General features: G+C 33.2%; 4 protein-coding genes across 5 annotated transcripts; 3 read left to right on the top strand and 1 right to left on the bottom strand.

Annotated features, from left to right (window-relative positions):
- The first annotated feature begins 84 nt into the window (after nucleotides 1-84).
- Nucleotides 85-2,579, top strand: crn (pre-mRNA splicing factor crn). Its single transcript, XM_075298874.1, has 3 exons — nucleotides 85-227; nucleotides 285-1,257; nucleotides 1,318-2,579. Exons 1-3 carry the CDS (start codon nucleotides 192-194, stop codon nucleotides 2,457-2,459), a joined length of 2,151 nt encoding a protein of 716 aa, XP_075154989.1. The 5' UTR covers nucleotides 85-191; the 3' UTR covers nucleotides 2,460-2,579.
- Nucleotides 2,546-5,260, bottom strand: LOC142228446 (zinc finger MYND domain-containing protein 11). The gene is made up of 5 exons (XM_075298875.1): nucleotides 4,958-5,260; nucleotides 4,049-4,897; nucleotides 3,240-3,991; nucleotides 3,032-3,184; nucleotides 2,546-2,975 (listed from the first exon to the last, which is right to left on the bottom strand). Exons 1-5 carry the CDS (start codon nucleotides 5,118-5,120, stop codon nucleotides 2,805-2,807), a joined length of 2,088 nt encoding a protein of 695 aa, XP_075154990.1. The 5' UTR covers nucleotides 5,121-5,260; the 3' UTR covers nucleotides 2,546-2,804.
- Nucleotides 5,261-5,363: 103 nt separating this feature from the next.
- LOC142228449 (uncharacterized) lies at nucleotides 5,364-6,413 on the top strand. The gene is made up of 3 exons (XM_075298879.1): nucleotides 5,364-5,745; nucleotides 5,800-5,915; nucleotides 6,120-6,413. Exons 1-3 carry the CDS (start codon nucleotides 5,544-5,546, stop codon nucleotides 6,312-6,314), a joined length of 513 nt encoding a protein of 170 aa, XP_075154994.1. The 5' UTR covers nucleotides 5,364-5,543; the 3' UTR covers nucleotides 6,315-6,413.
- A 3,321-nt stretch (nucleotides 6,414-9,734) lies between these two features.
- Cdc7 (Cdc7 kinase) lies at nucleotides 9,735-19,550 on the top strand. 2 transcript variants are annotated; one of them, XM_075299228.1, is made up of 4 exons: nucleotides 9,736-10,563; nucleotides 11,257-11,479; nucleotides 17,518-18,023; nucleotides 18,093-19,550. In XM_075299228.1, exons 1-4 carry the CDS (start codon nucleotides 10,245-10,247, stop codon nucleotides 19,136-19,138), a joined length of 2,094 nt encoding a protein of 697 aa, XP_075155343.1. In that variant the 5' UTR covers nucleotides 9,736-10,244; the 3' UTR covers nucleotides 19,139-19,550. The 2 variants fall into 2 exon arrangements, with proteins under 2 accessions (XP_075155342.1, XP_075155343.1); XM_075299227.1 differs by having other exon boundaries at nucleotides 9,735-10,563; nucleotides 17,518-19,550.
- The last annotated feature ends 2,581 nt before the right edge of the window (nucleotides 19,551-22,131 follow it).

The raw sequence follows: 22,131 nt of genomic DNA, 5'->3' as shown, positions 1-22,131 counted from the left end.
CGTCGATAATAACATGACTTATGTTGCGCCGTCGCTAAAACTATGTCGGCTACATTTTTTCTCTCTGTGGCTTTGTTCTTTCGCTATGATTATTGACAACTGTCACATTTGTTTTTTGTTTTCTTTTACAAGCAACGTTTTGAAGAGGATTTCAGAGGTTTTTTTTATTAATATTAGCACAGACATACAACATGGAGAGACCACAAAAGATGCCTAAAGTGGCAAAGGTAATATGAATTGTACATCACCAATTTCATGATATTAATTCGTGTTCCTGCTTGCAGGTGAAGAACAAAGCTCCGGCTGAGGTCCAAATTACTGCCGAGCAGCTTCTGAGAGAGGCCAAAGAACGTGATCTGGAAATCTTACCACCTCCGCCCAAACAAAAAATTTCAGATCCAGCAGAATTAGCTGACTATCAGCAGCGCAAACGTAAAACATTCGAAGACAATTTGCGTAAAAATCGCATGGTTGTAAGCCACTGGATAAAATATGCCCAATGGGAAGAGTCACAGAAGGAGATCCAAAGAGCCCGATCTATTTGGGAACGAGCACTGGACAATGAACATCGTAACATTACCATTTGGCTGAAATATGCCGAAATGGAAATGAAAAACAAACAAGTCAATCATGCCCGCAATTTATGGGATCGAGCTGTAACAATAATGCCTCGTGTCAACCAATTTTGGTACAAATACACATACATGGAAGAAATGTTGGAAAATGTTGCAGGAGCTCGCCAAGTGTTTGAAAGATGGATGGAATGGCAACCAGAAGAGCAGGCTTGGGCCACTTATGTGAACTTTGAGTTGCGTTACAAGGAAATCGATAGAGCCCGTGCAATTTATGAGCGTTTTGTGTATGTCCATCCGGATGTAAAAAATTGGATTAAATTTGCCCGATTTGAAGAGTCCCATGGCTTTATACATGGAGCCCGTAGAGTGTTCGAAAGAGCAGTGGAATTCTTTGGTGATGATTACATCGATGAACGTTTGTTCATAGCCTTTGCAAGGTTCGAGGAAGGACAAAAGGAGCATGATCGGGCTCGTGTTATCTATAAATATGCTTTAGATCATTTGCCAAAAGACAAAACACAGGAGCTTTACAAAGCCTACACCATCCATGAGAAGAAGTATGGCGATCGGGCAGGAATTGAGGACGTCATTGTATCAAAGAGGAAATTCCAATATGAACAAGAGGTGGCCTCAAACCCTCAGAATTATGATGCATGGTTCGATTACTTAAGACTGATTGAAGGTTTGGGTGATGTTTGTTTGATAAACGTTAAATAGCTCTTAATATTTACAAATATTTCAGGTGAAGGAGACGTTGATGTCATACGAGAAACATATGAACGGGCAATTTCAAATGTACCACCTGCAAATGAAAAGAATTATTGGCGACGTTACATTTACCTGTGGATAAACTATGCCCTCTACGAAGAGCTAGAAACAGAAGACATTGAACGTACACGCCAAATTTACAAAACTTGCCTCGAACTTATACCACATAAAAAATTCACTTTCAGTAAAATCTGGTTAATGTATGCCCATTTTGAAATTCGCTGCAAAGATTTGGCAAAAGCTCGCAAAACATTGGGAATGGCTATTGGAATGTGTCCCCGAGATAAGTTGTTTAGAGGCTATATTGAGTTGGAGATTCAATTGAGAGAATTCGATCGTTGTCGTTTATTGTATGAAAAATTTTTGGAATTTGGCCCAGAAAATTGTGTTACATGGATGAAATTTGCTGAGCTCGAAAATCTTCTAGGAGATACAGATAGGGCTAGAGCTATATATGAATTAGCCATACAACAACCACGTCTCGATATGCCTGAACTCTTGTGGAAAGCTTATATAGATTTTGAAGTTGGACAGGCAGAGTACGAGTTAGCGAGACAATTGTATGAGCGTCTACTGGAAAGAACACAACATGTTAAAGTTTGGATGTCATATGCGAAGTTCGAACTAACTTCACAGCTGGGTGGGGAGGAAGACACAGATATGAATGTACGTTTAGCACGTCGCATTTACGAAAGGGCCAATGACACCCTAAGACAACTTCAGGACAAAGAATCTAGAGTATTGTTATTGGAGGCATGGCGTGACTTTGAACGTGAATCGGGCGATAGCGAAAGTTTAGAAAAGGTTATGGAAAAAATGCCTCGACGTGTCAAGAAGCGTCAAAAAATTGTTTCAGACACTGGTGTGGAAGAGGGTTGGGAGGAGGTGTTCGATTATATATTTCCTGAAGATGAAATGGCTAGGCCAAATCTTAAATTGTTGGCAGCTGCAAAAATGTGGAAAAAACAAAAGGGAACAGGAGAGGAGAGCAAAGAAATTACAGAGGGTAACAATGTAGACATTACAAAAGAAGTGAGAGATGAATCTCACCCAACATCGAATGTGGAGCAAAATTCTAATAGTGACCATCTAGACAAAAGCCCCAATGGTGGTTGATAATAAAGGAAAAATCTATTACTTTTTAGTTAAAAAACTGTTATAAAGATATTTCGTAAATATAAGATCAAAATATACAAACCATGTGGTTTTAGAGATTTTTATTACCAAAATACATAATTCATGGACTTTTTCTAGTTTCAATGATCATATTCTTTGAGTGGTTATTCGTTCTCGAATATCCATTTTGAATTCAATTCAAAAATTATAGAAATGAACAAAGAAATTTTTACTCATTTAATATTACACCAAAAATTGGGGTATTTTTTTGTAAAATATCATCAGTATGCTTATCTCTAGAAACAAAAGGAAAAAAATCGAAAGAAACAAAAAACGATAAAAAAACTAATCATTAGAGATGGTGTCATTGTTTGAGGACTTTTTGTTGGATCCATTGTTGGGGTTTTTACACTCTTTGGAATGTCCTTCTTTCCAATGACGTGATTGACATATTTCAGAGCAATATGCAGCACGAAAGCAACACAAATAGATTGCTTCCGACAGACACCAATAACACTAAGAAAAGGAACCATTAATACAGAGATGTTTTTCCTAATCGGATGCCATCTTACCCATTGTTTGCGTTTTATTATTTTACGTTCTAGTTCTTGCTTTTTAATTGTTTCCCTAAGCTTTTGTTTTTGGGCCTCAATTTTTTGATTTTTTATTTTGTAGTCGTTTATTGTTTTACGGGCCTCTTCGATTTCTCTAAGCATTTTCTTTAACTGAAAAAAAAAAACAATTAGACCATTCATAATTTCAAATGTAAAACTTTCTTACCACATGCGATTGATCTTTCTCATTGGAATTTTTGGCCGATTTTCTGGTAGTTCTTTTTTCACTTATACTATTATTGCTTGACTTATAAAATGACGCTGGGATTTGATGGGGTTTTAAACGTTTCAATGCTACTGTTACTTCAGTACATCCTTGGGAAGATGAACTTTTCGTAGATTGTTGTGATGTAGCGATATGGCCATCAGTAGCCAAATCTTCCTCTACACTAATCATTGTAGATTTTCTGCGTTTACCATTTGTGGCCCGCTTGTCCTTCTGTGTCGAAGTTTTCGGTTTTATACCCAATACTGTACGTATTATCTCTTCCGTTTCTTGTGGGTTAGCATGGAAACTGAATTTGCTTTGGGGATATGTTGACAATATTTGATGGTAGTGCAATTCTTCCATTGCTTTCTTCATTGTTGGACTATTTCCCAGCTTAAGAGATTTTACATCCGAATCGATTGGTTTAATATAACGTACATCTATTAGAGCTCTTGAATGAGTCCCTCCAAAAAATCGTACATCAAACTTATTATTAGGGAGCACACGAACAACTTTTGCCGGCCAATAGGGAAAGCCACTATGCTTTGCATAGATTAATTCATGACGCTGAGCACACGGTTTGGCAAACCATATAATAGAATCCTTCTCATGAGAATAGCGGAAACAGTCAGGGCAACGTCTTATTTCCGACAAGTCGTGGGCAACATCTCTCAATAACCATTTTGTAGATTCCATTTCTGTACTATAGGCTATAAAATAAAAAGTGATTAAAATATCTATAAAATGGTATTACCACTTAAACTTACGTCCAAAGAATACACCAATGTTATGCTGTACATCTAACAAATCAACCAGAAATTCTGTGAGGAATTTATATTCGTTTCTTTGCATTTTAATTTCTATATCATTCATCCTCTTTATGGGTGAATAAAGCAACAAATAATTAATAAGATTAATTTCTTTTATGGTCAGACGTTGAGAGTTTAAATATTCTCGAACATCGTGAGTTAGCCACTCACGATTATAGGAGAATGTGTAATTTATCAAATGACTCAATTCGTCCGATTGTAGATTGGGAGGATTGTTTAGATTTGCTCTTTTCAGCAGACGGCAACTAGTACATAGCGTCTGATTTTCCATACCATCGCCGGTTGGGGTTTTTGACCCTACTTGACTACTTTGTGGCAAACAAGAGCTGTAATTGTCGCACATTACTTCGTTTGTACTACATCGCTTTGTTTGAACTGCTCGCCCATGTAACAAACTATTTTTTACTTCAGATTCTGAGTCCATAGTAGTTGAGCAATTAGCAGCAGTTTCGGTATCGGCATCAGATTCCGTGTCAGAACTGAAAGCAGGCAGACGATTTTTTTGCTTCTTTGACGAAGGCACTGCATAATTTGGTCTCTCCGGATTTTTTCGATAACATAAACGATGAAATGAACGCCAACATTGGGTGCAATTTACAAGCAGTCCTGGTAAATGGCACTCATAGCAATACCAATCATGCGACGAATTAACTCTAACCTCTTGGGAATTTGGTAAACGAACTCTTTTGGATTCTGGTAGGACAGACTGTGGTGAACTTGATTCCGAAGAAACGGGCATCAATATACCATCGTTCAATGCATGGATAATAGTTTCTTTTGCTGTGGCTAAAATACGAATTAACGAAAATTACTAAGCACTCAGTAATTAAAATAAACTGAACTTACTCGCTTCATATCCTGCGAACTTTATAAGCGTTTCCACAAGTTGGTTTACATGACATGTATCTTCCCTCCCATCTTCTAGGTCGTTCGAAGCATCAGGAAAACGTAAATGCATTAAAAAATACCGCAAACATTCGGGGTGGGCTTTTCTTGTTATATCCGTCATTATTGTATGTACCACTTAAAAAACATGCACTGCCTTTTTTATTTATGTTTGCATACTATATTTCTATGAATTTAGGTGTCCTCCGAGGGCAACAGCTAATAACAGAACATCTCTGTTTTAAAGCTACAACAGCTGTAAAATACGAAGACGATCCAGTGTTGGAAAATGCGCATCTATTTGAGTACTTTTTACTTATTCGCCAGCTTTTGTCCATATCAGGAAACTATTTTATTTGTACAACAACATTTTGAGGATTTATGTAAAACACACTGCAACGCAAGATTTAATTAACTAAAATCATAGCAGTCAGGACGGCACGTTCCAAAAATCTGCTGTTGATATGCTATTACCTTGACTCATTAGCACCTAGTACCCGTTGACGAATAGTGTGCAACACTAATAAACATTGCACAAGCCGCCAAAATGGAATTTACTGATCAGCAGAAACAAATAAGTAAATTAAGTGAACGTAGTGATAAAATTAGGCTCAAAATTGAGCAAATACTAAAAGACAAAGAAGAATATGTTGAAAAAAATAAATCGTTGAAAGCCCGGTTGGATGAGGTTCAGAAAAACATGCATAAAGCCCTGTCTGAGGAATTAACTTTGAAGAAACAATTAGAAGGTATCTAAAATGCTTGATTTGCAACGGGTATTTATCATGTTTCTATGTTTTCAGCTGCGAGACCCGATAAATTGGAGAATACATCCGACTTTTTAAATAAAATGTGTCTTCTATTGGGTTTCCAAATGTCAGGTCATTTATTGGATTCAGACAGTGGTGGTGGGAAGAATGTAAGTATCTGGTATTTGACCGTTCATAAAGAAATGATATGAGTATACTAGGTCTGTTCGCGTACTTTGAAATTTAATACCCTTATATGCTAAAAATTGTATAAAATATTTTTAAATACGTGAACTATTCTAAGTTAGCATATATTCTAATAGAATCAATATTCAGTTATTAGTGATTTTTTATTTTATTTTTCATAATTTTAGTTTCTGTGCAACAATTATAATGGTACCTACAATGAAATTAACCGATTGCTTTGTGAACTTGTAAATATTTATCCATCAAATCCGGAATTCACAGCAATACGGGAATTTCTGAGCGGATCCAAAGATCTGGATGGTTTGTTAACAAGGCTAAAACCTCTTTTCGAAAACACATCGAATAAAAATTCTAATATATGAAGATTCATAAAGATTAATTAATCGATTTTCAAATATTAACGCTGTTTTATTGAATATAAAAAAAAACTTAAAAAAATAAAATTAATACCACAAACAAGAGCTCACAGCTGATATTCCCTGTATTAACAACTTGTAGTGTGGGGCAATTCTTATCAAAATATGTGTGGCAGTTCGATATATTTCGACGTTGTTTTTGCAAAAGTCTCAATTACTCTAGATTAAGCGGACCTTAGTCGGTCGGATAAACACTATGACAGAGGTTCGCCTATTTGTTTTTGTGTTCGTTCAAGTTTTACCCTTACACTGCACGAACAATTATGATAACAACATGAAGAAATAAGAAAAAACTTGAACATAAACAATGAAGATTGACAAAAAGTTATGTGTGAAGCCCTTTTTTAATAAAAAAATTGAAGAACCAATAAAAATTACAAGCTGAATTAGAGATTCATCATCAATTTCATTGCTGAAATGCTTGTTTTAATTATGAAAATATTTTTTTGCTAATGTTTGGCGAACATCCCCTTACACGTGAAGATTTGTGCCTCCCAACTAAAAAAAATCAATAGGGCTGTAGCACTGGATACCCTAAGCCGTTAAGGACTAAAAGAAAACAGACTACTCGTTTATCCAGGACATCTTCAAAAATATTCAACACTGTCATCAGCTGTTTAAAAACAATCACAGAAAAGAAGTGAAATCTTGCATTTTTAATGTATGAAATGCAAATAGTAATAAGTATTCACTGCTGCGATTATTTATGAGACTGTACCACTTTGAATTTCACAATAAATTGCTATTGTGAATCACAGAAGCGTCACTTTATCAAAATACAATTTGACAACATCGCCGCGACTGATGAGTTCTGGATAGAACACCAGTGCAACGATGTTCTGGATAGCCCATACAAATGTTCCATCCAGGGCTGCCAATAAAATTTCAAGAAAAATCGTCACTTTTTTCCGAAAAAATCGTCATAATCGTCACTTCTATTTTAAAAATCGTCAAAAAATCTCTAATGTAAATTATATTAAAAGAAACTAATTTTTTGCTTAAAACCAAAAGTATTAATTTCATATAACGAACAGAAAATTAACATACATAACTATGTATTGCATCAACAAAAGCATAATGGACTCAGTTTTGTATAAAAATAACATTAAAAAAAAACATTTTTATGATTAGATTTAAGTTTTTATTTAACAATAAAAGTAAAGATTTTTAATATTTACGTTTATAATATAATTATTGATTGACTCTCAAATTAAGAGGTACAATTTTTATAGAAATAAAATTTTGCAAAAATTTGTTTAGAAATAAAATTTTGCAAGAATTTACTATAAAAAAATTGCCAAAAATGTTCTATAGAAATCAAGTTTTACAAGAATGTTCTAAAGAAATAAATATGTGCAAACATTGTCAACAGATATAAAGTTTTGAGAAAGTTTTCGATAGAAATAACATTTTGACAAAATTTTCTATAGAAAGAAATTTTTGACAAAATTTCCTATGGAAATATTTTTTTAACAAAATTTTCTATGAAAATAAAATAATGATAAAATATTCTATGAAAATAAATTTTTGACAAAATTTTCTATAGAAATAAAATTTTGACAAAATTTTCTATAGAAATAAAAATTTTCTATAAATTCAATATAAAACATTTCTTTTGAATAGAGCAAAATTTTTTTATATACTAACCACAAAAACTTCAAAATAATTGTTTTATTCTGATAGATTTTTGGTAAAATTTTCTTCAAATTTTGGTGGTAGATTATTTTTGGCACGAGTGGTAGCCGTGATACTAATACTGTAGATGTGAAATGAGGTATAGCTCATACATATCTGAAATTTCTAGCAAAAACTCTTTTTTGCCTGGCTCTAAACTTGTAAACGAACTGCTTCTATTCAAAATTTTTGAACGGTGCTAATATCGTCATTTTTGGGACAAAAATCGGAAAATCGGCATTTACTATTTTTTGAGTAAAAAATCGTCAAAATGCCGATAAATCGGCAAAATTGGCAGCCCTGGTTCCATCCACTGCTAAAAGAAAACATCCCAAAGTTGTTTTGATTTTATGCCAACGCGTCCTCGCAACACGCGAACATGGCCTTATACTAGCGGAATTGTCACCGCAACTTGTTGTGTTGCAGGGGTTATCCGACCGTATAAGGTCCCCTTTAGGTAGAGTTAAAAAACATTCAGGATTTTTCTCAACTATGACTCTAATCCCTGTATTGGCTAATGCGCTTTACAGACTATCAGTTATTCCGGACGGAATGTCGGTGTTTGTAAAGAATCTTACAATGTGTCGGATCGATACGACTTGTCGGCGATGACTAAAGGGCACCTTATACGGTCGGATAAACCCTGCGACACAACACGTTGCGGCGACAAATCCGATAGTATAAGGTCGTGTTCGGCTGTCGCGGGAACGTGTTGGCATAAAATCAAAACAACTTTGATTTTTTCTGGTTGGGTGGTACAAATCATTGAGTGTAAGGGGATGTTCGACAAACATTATCAAAGACAAATTTATTTTTACATTAAAAACAGGCATTTCTGAAATGAAATTAATGATGGATCGCCAATTCTGGTTGAAAATTAAAGAAATAAATAAATCTAAACCAGTATTGTGGCAAAAACGTGGAAAAATTCCACTTCCAATCAATGGGAAACCAGGCGACAAGTATTTTGAAATTCATCAAGTAATTTAGTAATATATTAAATGTGGATTACTTCAGGAATTATTGTTTTGACACATATACCAGGATTTTTTTTTGTTATTTTCTTCAATTTTTTCAGTAAAAAATGGTTTCACCCATAAATCTTCGTACAACTTCATTGTTTGTTTATGCTTCTTCTTATTTTTTCATGTTGTCATCACATTTGTTCGTGCAGTGTAAGGGCAAAACTTGAACGAACACACAACAAATAGACGAACCTATGTCGGAGTGTTTATCCGACCGTCTAAGGTCCGCTTAAATAATCGGTAAATGTGTTATCGATCCCATAAACATGCAACAGTATCGATTATGCCTTCGGAGTTAACTTATAGTGTGCACAATATATGGGATATGTTCGACACGAGCACTGTCGCCCGGAGTAACTGATAGTCTGTAAAGCGCATAAAATTGCAAAAAAATTTTTGGTATGTTTTGTTCACGATTTTGAACGGAATTCTACTCATGCTGAAGGTTGAATCGATTGTAAATTATAACAAGAGAAAGCAAATAAAAAATTGTGTGTGGATATTTTTTTAAAATAAAAAAAAATTAAATATGTTATCATAACGCAGCTACCTTTAATTTGTAGCGTCGCTAGTGCTTTCTTAGTGATGGGGACTATTTCGATAGCAAATGTATCGGAAAATAACTATCGATAACACCTTAAAACAAAATTGTCAATAATGCTGTCAATGGTTTGCAGCTCTACAAAGAAAATCAAGCATTTCAGATATTCGCAACTTGTGCGGTAATTTGGTTTCTTAGGTTTATGTGTTAATAGTAATTACTAATTAAATTAGAGGTAAAAAATAGCATGTGAATACGTGAATAAAACAACAACAAACCGAATTATAAATTATCGGAAAAAACACACATACATTGAAAAATTACGATAAAGTTTGATTCAATTGTATATAGAAATCAATTGCTAAGCTATATATAAAATTAAATTATTATTATTAAATTATACGGTAAAACAATAAATTAATCTGATGGTGGACACAGTAACTTGTATTGAAACAGTGTGAAATAAATAAAATTGCTGCGGCATTCATATGTGTATGAATGTATGTATCACAGAGAACGGCTATATTTCCTCAATAAAATTTCGGACATTTCTAAAAGTCCCTTGCTCACCATTGCTGATTGTTTAAAAAGACGTAAAATTTGCCAGAGTAAAGTAGACCTTAAATAGGTTAAGGTATGGAAACAAGACTTAAAAATAAGGGCCCCACTGCGACTGTGGTACCAGCGCACTTGTTACCCAAAGACAAAAGCCCCGGTTTGCTTCAAAGACAACCCCAACATAACCATGGAACTAGACAACGCACAGCGGCTCAGCAAACACAGCCGGCGGTCACCAACAGTCCAATCGCAACAACAAATTTGCCTCAGCAAAATCACAACAATAACAATATCAAAGACTGTGGTAATAACAACAACATCAGCGCCGAAGTGACAGCTGTGGAGCAACCACATCTGGCGGTTTCAGTTAACGCGGCACCTCGTAACAAGAATGAAGGTAAGATGTCTTCTTATTTTTAACCCTTAACGTTTTTTAGCCTGAGTTGAAATTTGTCCTTTATTTGACACTGCGATAAAAACATTTTGATTTGGTGTTGTTTTTTTTAATATTACAGCTTAAATAAAGAAATGTGAAAAAATTTAGATATAATTTTCAAACGAGGGATTGCTAAAGAGTATCTTTGTAGGGATCCAAGTTAATTTTATGAATTTTTAGGAAGAAACGGAGGTCAGCAGCTGGCTCACGAAGATATATAGGTTTTTCGTAGATTTTTATTGTGACTTTGTCAATTGCGGACTTATATTGTGCCAACAGAAATTCTTACGTTCTTGCCAAGATATCTGGCTATACAAAATTGGTTGTATTAGGGATAATTCTGGGAAGTGCATCCTTGCAGCATCAAATTACAAAATAAAATAAAATTAATAACAAAATAAAATATTCATTTTTTTGTTATGACATACTTAGATTTTATTTCATAGATGAAAATTTTGTGGTATGAGTGTAGCGCATAGATTAGATTTTTGCTGTAATTAAAACATAAAAATCATAGGCCTTTTTTCATGTACCTCAAGAATTCATACGAAAGAATTTCTAAGAATAATATACTGTGACAGATTGTAGATAAATAACCAACTATACTCGTTGCTCATTTAATATCTACAAATCCTATTTATATATTCATTTCAGAAGCTATCAACGATTTACGCGCTCGCATTCCTGAAATTGAAAACATTTTCGACATTCACAGCCGTATTGGCAATGGAACATTTAGTACGGTGCTTTTGGGTACATTGAAAAAAGAATCGAAACTGCCAGAAGGCCAAAGGAGAAAATTTGCCATAAAACATCATATACCCACAAGTCATCCAGATCGAATTATGAAAGAGTTGCAGTGTATGGCAAAAATAGGGTAAGTTAAAACAAATAATACATAAAAATAATAGTCTTAAGAAAAAAAAGTAATAATGCAGTACCAAGGGTGGAGTAGACTGCTGCGTTTGGATTTTTTCTAGATAGTTTGGACTAGGGATTTCTGTAAAAACCGAAAAGTCTACTTTCCCAAAATTTTAAGTCGAATTTTAAAATTATTTTTTTACTTGACTTTTTTCAAATTGTAAAACGTCGACTTTTGTCAATATGTTTTTTTTTTTTTTTTTTTTTAAATTTAATCATTCAAGCCCTATTGATAAATTGATAGCATGAAATAAATTATAGCAAAGCTAAAGTATTAACAAAAATGTAAAAAAAATTATATTCGACTTTTTGACTTTTCACTAGGCAAATATTTGATATAAATCCTTGCCACAGACTAACCGTTAAATATTTTTAGCTCATTTTGGGTACATAACATCAGAAGAGGAGTATTTGCCTAAAACAGTATCCAAATATTTCGAAAATGGCCCGGGAAAAATTTTTGACACCCATTTTGGTCAAATATTTATCTAGTGTGACCACAGTCTCAGATGGGTAAGACTTGACTTTCAACTATTCGACATTTGTAAAATTTTACTTTTTCCGAATATTTAAAATGTTTCAATTTTGATTTTTCAAATTTTCTTTTTAGAATTTTGGAAAATTCGATTTTTGCGTTACTTGTAAATCGATTTTACGTGACATTTGATTTTTTGTTCTTATTTTTCATCGTTAACAAATTGGATTTTTAAATTTTTTCATTTCAATAATCAAATTTGGTCCCTATTAAAAGCCAATTTGTCGATGTTGATCAACATCAAAAGTCAGTCAATTTGACTCGATTTCCGCAAAATCAAAAATCGATTTTCATTTGTACAAAAAAGTCGACATAGACTTTTTCCTACCAAAAAAAGTCGATTAGCAAAAAATTTGTTTTTCGGTTTTTGTATAACTCCTTTTTGGAAAGCATTTTTGTTTTTTGTGGAACGGCGAATCGTACTAATGCCCGTTCCTTCAAAATAGATACAACAAAGATGGCAGCGAAAAAAATAGTGAAACGAAGAATGGATTCAAAATGCAAAGTTGCAATATGGGTGTTCTAGGTGTAAGATTTGATTTTCTAAATAAATTATATACATACATATTTATTTCGCACGAACATCATCCCTGAGAACATTTTCAATCATCGAAAATGAGTGTTTATAAAAACGAGTGTTAACTTATTCTTTTGAAAGATTAAAAAATGTTTACTCGCAGGGAAGATTCAAATTTTAGTCATATATTAGTCTAAACAATGATTGTTTCTAACTGTTTAATTTAAATCATGAGAAAGACTCGATTCCCTTTTATTGCTCTATTCTAATAGTGTTAATATTGAAACAATTTACTGGGTAACACGTAACTCTTAAATTACGCAAGTGGGCAGAGTCATTTATAACTCATTTTCCTGTTCGTTTTCATAAGTGAACGAAACTCTTTTATGAGTCAATGAAAAGAATAATTTTGATACACAACTACTTTAGATTGGGGACAAACAAATGACTCATAGATTCGCTCTTCCGCAACCGTTTTGAACATAAAAATGATTCAAAGAATACTCATTCGTAATCGAAAATGTTTGCATGGATATAAGGTATATAGAGGCAATTTCTCTTAATATATAGTTACAAAATCAGGTAGTATATACATCAACCTATTTTCCATCTGTTATAGCTTAAAGGTTTCCTTGACATTTTCAATTTACAAAAAGAAAATACGCGGTAATAATAAGAATAAGACGTCATTTTCCCATCCATCGCAATTCGATGTAATTTCTAAGAGTTCTAATTTGTGCAAAACCTATGCCAAATATGTTTTTTTTTTTTCAAACCCATCAAACATCCCAACACAGCTTGTATTCTTTTGTTTTCTTTTCGAAAGAGATTGGGAACGGTGATATTGCCGGGTGCATCTACTACATTACTTATAGCCGGCAAACAATTTTAACATATGTATGTATTGTACGTACGTTTGCTTGTCTTGAATGTTACCATGTGACCAATGAGTTCTCTATATGCTCTTTCCAAATTTAGTTGTGCTCTTTTATGATGTTACTTTGAGACTTTAGAATGTAAATGTGTAACCTTAACCTTGAGGGAAGGTTTAAAGGTGAAAATCGATTTTTTTGCCGGCTGTTCACTGTCAATGCCTGCCTGTTTGTCATGTGAATAATTTTGGCAAATGATAAACAAACCTATTATGGGATAGCTTCTGCCAAGCATTGCTATTATCACAAACATAAAAATGTATGTGTCATTCATATATCCTTTCGATGTAACACCAAACAGTTAAAGACTCGATTCGAAAAAAATAAATACATTTCCTCCGCAATTTTGCCTTTTTATATTAGAGCGTGGGTTGCCGGTTATGTTATTTTTAGTTGCAAGTGTTGCCTTTCTACTTAACTAACATGATGAATACCATATAACCATTACGACCACCATCGGTCATTGCTGGTGTATATACAATTGTAATCTGTACATCAATTCAATGAAGGCACTTTGTTGTTGTACGTCATGCAAAAACGTGTGTACAACAGCCACTGTTAACGTACTACCTACGTCATAGCACAACGTTTGGGCTTTTGCGTCACACAACAATCGTATATCGTATATTTTAAGTTGGCTGCTATTATTTCTATGTACATATATTTGTATGGATATTCAGTCCCATTTGTAATTGTAAGGCAATATCTTATGACAATGATAAGTATTGTTACCTATTCGCGTGTAGAAGTTTATTGACATTACCATAGTTAAGTATCGCCATTATTAGAAGGGAATTTTTTGATTGCACTAAATTTGTTATGAAAATACCTAACATATATGGGGCTTAGCCCTTGGCAGTTAGCAATGCTTAAGACTTTAACATTCATTTGAAAAATATTATTGTTTTGAGAAATTTCTTTTTGCGAAATTTCGAGGTTACGATCCCAAGACAAGACAAGATTTGTAACGAATTTATTTTAATTTTTTGTTAGTTTTTGCTTTTTTCCATAAACACCGCCTGAGGACAAGGTGAGACTTGTCAATGAATACCGTCCGATCCTCATTTTATCTCTAAGATAAGCTACCTCCTCCTATATAACGGAGTCCGTAGGGGTCAATTATAAGTTAATTTTTAGATAAGATATCTAACTCTCACATACCAACTATAGGTGCTAAGAAATTTTGGCATCATTACTAAGAAAGTAAACTACAATAGAAAATACGTTTTACTATTTCATAATTATTTGATGTAGATGCCATATAAACCAATCCCGAGTTTTTATTTCTTTAGCTGCTAAGGGGCCATTCCTTTGTTTATAATTAGATATGACCCCCATATAACCGATCTCCAGACTTGAAAGATAGGGTTATATGTGGGTTCATATTTTGATAATTGTTTCTCGATTATAATGGATTAAATAAAAAATATGAACCTATCTTGGGATTTTATTTCTGGAGTGTCCTTAGGATCCTTTTTTTATATCGGTTCATAATGAGTTGATAAGAGGCCATATAAAAAATCTTAAGATTTTATGTCTTGAGTGGTTTTAGGGGCAATTTTTTGTTTTATAATTAGATATGACCCCCTATATAAACCGATCTCCATAATAGAATTTTATTTTTCATCCAGAGGTGATATATTTTCATTAATATATCACATCCGATCAGCTTGAAATTCTTTCCTAAAGTAAATATACTTCTTATGTAGAGCCATGCTCTGATTTGACGTCTGAAACGTTCTAAAGGCTTAGTATTATTCAATTGCCTTAAAAATTGTACGTTAGTGTTTAGCTTTAGCAACCAAAGAGAAATGTGCCCATAAGTCTCACATTTACAATGTTGGGGCAGTTGTCCTAGACCTTATCAAGGACAAAGAGTTCGCAACGCATAGATTTTCATCGTTAACAGAAAACAAAGGCCCAAGTGTGGCTTACAAATATCATCGGAAAAAGAAATGAAAAAACGTTTGAAGTTGCGTTTCCATTTGTAACCATGGCTGCCACAGTTGGTAGAATTTTACCAAAAAAAGTGCTTTTTTACTGTTTGATAGTTTGGTAGAATTCTTGATTGTGTAGTAGAGTTTACAAAATATTCCATTCCAGCTAAGACATACTTCACAAATTTTCTATAGAAATAAAAAAACAAAATTTTCTATAGAAATACAATTTTCTCTAGAAATAAGATTTTGATAAAATTTTTTATAGAAATAAAATTTTGACAACATTTTCTATGCAAATAAAATTTTGACAACATTTTCTATAGAAATAAAATTTTGACAAAATTTTCTATAGAAATCAAATTTAACAAAATTTTCTATAGAAATAAAAATTTAACAAAATTTTCTGTAAAAATAAACATTTAACAACATTTTCTATAGAAATAAAATTTTGACAAAATTTTCTATTGAAATAAAAATTTAACAAAATTTTCTATAGAAATAAAATTTCCACAAAATCTTCTATAGAAATAAAAATTTAACAAAATTTTCTATAGAAATAAAGGTTTAACAACATTTTATATAGAAATAAAATTTTGACAAAATTTTCTATAGAATAAAATTTTGACAAAATTTTCTTTTGAAATAAAATTTGGACAAATTTTTCTATAGAAATAAAATTTTGACAAAATTTTCTTTTGAAATAAAATTTGGACAAAATTTTCAATAGAAGTAACATTTGGGCAAAAGTTTCTATATAAATAAAATTTTGACAAAAATTTCCATAGAAATAAAATGTTGACAAAATTTTCTATAGAAATAAAATTTTGACCAAGTTTTCCATAGAAATAAAATTTTGACAAAATTTTCCATAGAAATAAAATTTTGACAAAATTTTCTATAGAAATAAAATTTTGACAAAATTTTATATAGAAATAAAATTTTGACAAAATTTTCTATAGAAATAAAATTTTGACAAAATTTTCTATAGAAATAACATTTTGACAAAATTTTCTATAGAAATAAAATTTTAACAAAATTTTCTATAGAAATAAAATTTTGACGAAATGTTCTCCAAAAACAAGATTTTGATCAAATTTTCTATAGAAATAAAATTTTAACAAAATTTTCTATAGAAATATAATTTTGACTAAAGTATAAATAAATAATATATAATTTTATATAAAATTATCTTTTTGTACAATTTTCTCCAAATTTTGGTCAATTTTTTTTTGGCTCAAGTGGCAACTTACCACAACACAAGTATAGCGGTATTAAACTTATGAATGAGATAGAGGGCACATTTGATTCAACATTACTTTATGTATTTCATTTCAAACCCTAATACAATTAAATTTTTGTATAAATTAATAAATTGGAATATAAATTTTCTATGAACAAGCTTGTGTTTAATGTTGTGTATTCTAACAAATGTGAATCACTTGTAATTGTCTCAATAGAAAGGCATTAATGGAATAACATTATTTTTTCCCAATCGCTTTTGAGCACTTGCCCCTCTGTACAAATTTAATTGCTGCTTCAGCCTGTGGATATAATTGGATACATATATTTCGTTGAATATTTGCGCTATTAATTTTCACCTCTGACGCATATTCTCTTACGTATGCATATCTATTAAAAGAAACAAATCAAATCTGTACGTGCATACATATCTATCTAGACGAATTCTCTTGTTTTCAAAGATTATATGGGATATGTGTAAGAATTTAAGCGAATAATTTGTGTGGACACAAAAAGATCACATTCATAAAAAAACACACACAAATTGGCTTAAATTACAGATTTTCAAATATAAAATAGATTTAATATTAATACAGGAATATTGTAAAATATTTGTTTTCTTCCATTTCTTTCTCTCGATATTCTATTTCTGATTTAGTTTTTTTTATTTCTTTCTTTATTGTAATATAAAGCCTTCAAGTCCAATAAACATTATTACAAATAGTATACAAGTAGTTCTCTTTTAAAATATCAAATAGTTTTATTATTTTTATATATGAAAAAAATGTTTACAATTTTAAAATCAAAAATTTTTTCTTTCTATTTTTGCAGTGGCACCAACAATGTGGTCGGCATCAACTGTTGCATACGCTATAATGAATCGGTTGCTTTTATTATGCCCTATTTGGCCCATGATCGATTTCATGACTTCTATAGCAAAATGGATGTGGCCGAAGTCCAATACTATATGAAAAATCTCTTGATAGCCTTGCGTCATGTTCATCGTTTCAATGTTATACATCGTGATGTTAAACCCAGTAATTTCCTATATAATAGACGCAAACGTCAATTTCTTTTGGTGGATTTTGGATTAGCACAGCAGGTTTCGCCCAGTATTACCACAAACACAGCCTGCGGGATGCAATCGGAGACGAAGAGATTGCGCGATCACGATGAAAGCCATGTGAAAAAGTCAACAGATGGAGCAGTTGCTGTAACGGGCGCTGGTGAAGTGGTCAGCGGTACTGCCAAACGTATAAGGTGCACAGGGCCAGATTTGCAGACGGAATCAAATGGCCCACATAAAACTACACCTTCACCGAATGCAGTCAATACTGGTACTTTAAAACAATCACCCTTTAAAAAGCCCTTAAAACAAATTAATGTGCTTCCTAACACTCTCGTAGGATCAACAGTAAATCATGCGGCAGCGGCTGGTAGTGGCAGTGGCGTTGTTGCCAATGATTTAGTATCGACGCCCACACGCAAGTCGGCAGTGGGGCCTGGAGGTGCTTTGGCACCAGCATCTGCTATGAGCAGTCGTTTACAGCAAAAGCTCCGAGCTCAAGGTGGGGCGGAAGCTAGCAGTAATAGGTCATCTTCAATGGGAGCTAGTGGCAGTAATAAGAATGCCCCAACTCTGGGATCTGGGAATGTTGGGACGACAAGTAATGCTTCTGATGCTAAATACAATACAAATCGTAATCTATCCAGTACAAATAGCCCTAAATGTTTCTGTTATGGTAATCCTCAAGTTTGCAATATTTGTTTGGTTAAAAAAGAAATACATGCCTCGCGTGCTGGCACGCCTGGCTATAGGCCACCCGAAGTTCTGCTTAAATATCCAGATCAAACAACGGCTGTAGATGTGTGGGCTTCTGGTGTGATATTTCTTTCGGTACTCTCCTCAGTATATCCATTTTTTAAAGCCCCCAATGATCATGTAGCCTTAGCCGAAATGGTTACCATATTTGGTGATAAGGCCATACGCAAAACGGCCTTTATCTTGGATCGTCTAGTCACTCTATCACATAAAATGAAACCCCTTGATTTGCGAAAACTCTGTGTGCGTTTTCGTAATCGTGTGAAATTTAGCTCGCCCGAATTACTTAAAAAATATCAGCATGCCGATGGGACCTGCGAAGTTTGTAAAAATTGTGAACAATTCTATTTCAATTGCCTATGCACGGAATCAAATTTCACGGTGACAGAACCTCTAGATGATGATGATGTATTTCCGCCCAGTGCCTATGATTTACTCTATCGATTGTTGGAAATTAATCCCCATAAACGTATAACAGCCGATGAAGCTTTGAATCATCCATTCTTTGAAGAATGTCACAACAACAACAATAATAATAATCATGCCTCAACTACCTCTACAGTAACAACAACAGCAACAACACCTGTAAAAGCAATCCCTCTAGCCGCAGCTGGAGGAGATTCAATGTGAATAAAAATTACGAGATTGACTGCATTGGCTAATATGTTTCCTTAAAATTGTATTTATACAAAAACATACATATATATTTTTGATTCTTAAATTTGCCAAAGTTATTTTGTAATATCTATACCTAAAAATTGTTATTAGTTGTTTAAATTCTTTTTGTACGCTTTTTCAAGTGTGGAAATTATGTTTCCTTATTTTTTATGTTTCATACTTCCACAAAAAAAAAAAAAAAAAATCACCTTGATACACCGTTATCCCAGCATATCTTTGTATATAAATCATCCTAATATACGATTTTAAATGATAAATTATTATTGCAAGTACATTTTTTGTAAATATATCTATATTTTTAGAAATTTTATATACACAAATATGAGAGAGAAAAACAAATATATAGAGCTTATATTTAATGAAATGACGAGTTATGTGTTTCTACTACGATATCGAATGTAAATTTATTGTTGATCATGAAAGCAGTGGTGCTGTGATAGTATGTTATCCTTCAAATATTTTAAGGAATGGTGTAGAATGCCATTAGCAATCATTTTGTTTACTGCAATAAGTAAAATAGAGAAAATTTACGATTTTGGGGAAAAAATAAAAACGCAAAATTTTATTCCTCAATAAAATTTAAACTACAGAGAGTTAGGTTAGGTTAGGTTAGGTTAGGTTAGGTGGCAGCCCGATGTATCAGGCTCACTTACTGAGGTGGGATAATCCACCGCTGAAAAACTTTTTGGTGTTCGGTCGAAACAGGAATCGAACCCACGACCTTGTGTATGTAAGGCGGGCATGCTAACCATTGCACCACGGTGGCTCCCACTACAGAGAGTTATACTTCGAAATTTGAGGACGCTATTCCGCTATTCCATCCGAAAATCAATTAGAAACATTCGATTAGAAATAAAATGTGGGCACATAAAATTTTGCATTTACGGAATTCACAAACCAGAAAATGGTGGATATTCTTAATGCTTTTATTTCCTTATTCCACAATTAAGAATTTGTTTCGCTACCAAATAGTTGAAAATTTTTAAGTAATTTATGTAATTATAGATTTGTTGATATTTAAATTGAGTTTTCTATGCATCTATTAATAAATTTCTTTGAGTATGCACCGAAATAATCTTATAACACTCTATTTTAATTATATGCTAAAATTTTTTATTGCATCAATACTTAAGTTTGTGTCAATTAGATGACATTGAACGTTTAAAATCAATGAAAAGGAACTGATAATTCCCAGAAGGCATGAAAGGGATATTTATCCTAATTCTAGACATTAATTCTCAGCATGGGATATCACCACTAACTAACCTATACATCATCAGAGAGGTCAAAAACATCCGTCGGTTCTTAAGAGTGGGTATATGAATCAGCTTCAATCTAGAAGTGTAAGGGAAGAAGAAGAAAGCTCCAGGCCAAAGCAAATGATGCATATGCATATGAAATTAAAGTGGCCAACGGATTAACCATCTAATGCCCAATCCCGCCTTTAGGCGGGCTTCGTAAAATCAGGAAGCTTTTAGTAAAACAACCTTAAGACAACAAAAATGGGTAAAATAAAAATAAAACTTAGTGAAATCTGTTGAAGAGGCTTTGCAGCATATACTGAATTTTACCGCATAAATTGTAGGCTAAATGTGGGTACTATGTTCGGTTTTTGAGTTGAAATTTTCGCGGTTACTTTATTAAAACAGTTCAATACAAAGCAGATAAATTAACTCAATTGATGCGCAGTTTCTTGTTCCTCCAGATTTCGGCAAGGCTTTACAGGAATATGTTTGTTTTCATTTATAATTTTGATTATTTCTGTAAAAGCAATCGCGAAAATAAAGCGATTTCCAACCCGAAAACCGAACATAGTATCCACCTTAAAAGAAAATTGAGCACTTCAAAAAGTTTATTGCTAGGACTCAAATCCTAGCAATAAAGTTGGGGGCAGTGATGTTGTGGATTATGATCGCAGTGTCATTGATGACTTTGCTGACCGCGATCATGAATTTTCATTTCGCTGCATCACTGAATCTGAACTTCTTGAGGCTTTGTGTAAGGTTAAATCTAAATCTACAGGTGTAGATAATATTTCAATTCGCTTCATTAAGCTTATTTTTCCTTATATTTCTGGTATAATTTTGCACCTTTTTAATACGATTTTGACAACTTCAACCTTTCCTTCACCATGGAAGTTGGCTCGCGTTGTCCCGATTCCTAAAGTGCGTGTGGTTCGTGGGCCAGAGGATTATCGACCAATATCTATTTTACCAGCACTTTCTAAAGTAATGGAGCACATTCTTAAGTCACAGATATTGGAATGTGGTTCAGTGCAGATTTGTCGGGATCAGCATGCCTTCCGTAAGGGTTTTAGCACGTCTATGCTTCTTATTAGATTGACTGATGCGATCAGAGAGGAATTAAATGAAAATAGGCTATGCTCTCTTGTATCTATAGACCTTTCTAAAGCCTTTAATTCTATAGATTTTGTCACAATGGTTTCTAAGCTTCATGCGCAATTTAACTTTTCTAAATCTGCATGCAGACTTATTTTTTCTTATTTGCATGATCGCTTCCAATACGTTGCATTTAGGGGTCATGAGTCTTCTGTGCTTGGTTTAAACTCCGGAGTTCCACAGGGATCCGTGCTTGGGCCACTTTTATTTATCCTATATATTAACGACTTACATCAATGCGTTTTCTTGGATAGGTGCAAATCTTTTTGTTATGCTGATGATGTCTTTTTCCTTTTTAGTGGCAATCGCGGTGAAATTGGAATTTTGGAGCGGGAAATCAATGGGTGTCTCTCGGGGTTTAGCGGTTGGACTGTTAGTAACGGCCTTTCCGTTAACCCATCGAAGTCGAAGGTTATTTCGTTTGGATCATCTAATCACGATGACTATAATTTGAATGTATTTCTTGGTAATTATCGTATTGAGTTGGTTGAACGGTTGAGATGTTTGGGTTTGATTCTTGATTGTAGACTTACCTTTAGACCGCAT

The sequence above is a fragment of the Haematobia irritans genome, chromosome 3, assembly GCF_050003625.1.
Source record: "Haematobia irritans isolate KBUSLIRL chromosome 3, ASM5000362v1, whole genome shotgun sequence".
In the NCBI taxonomy this organism is placed as follows: domain Eukaryota; kingdom Metazoa; phylum Arthropoda; class Insecta; order Diptera; family Muscidae; genus Haematobia; species Haematobia irritans.
The sequence above is the reverse complement of the archived record's forward strand: the minus strand, read 5'-3'. Positions and strand labels throughout refer to the sequence as shown.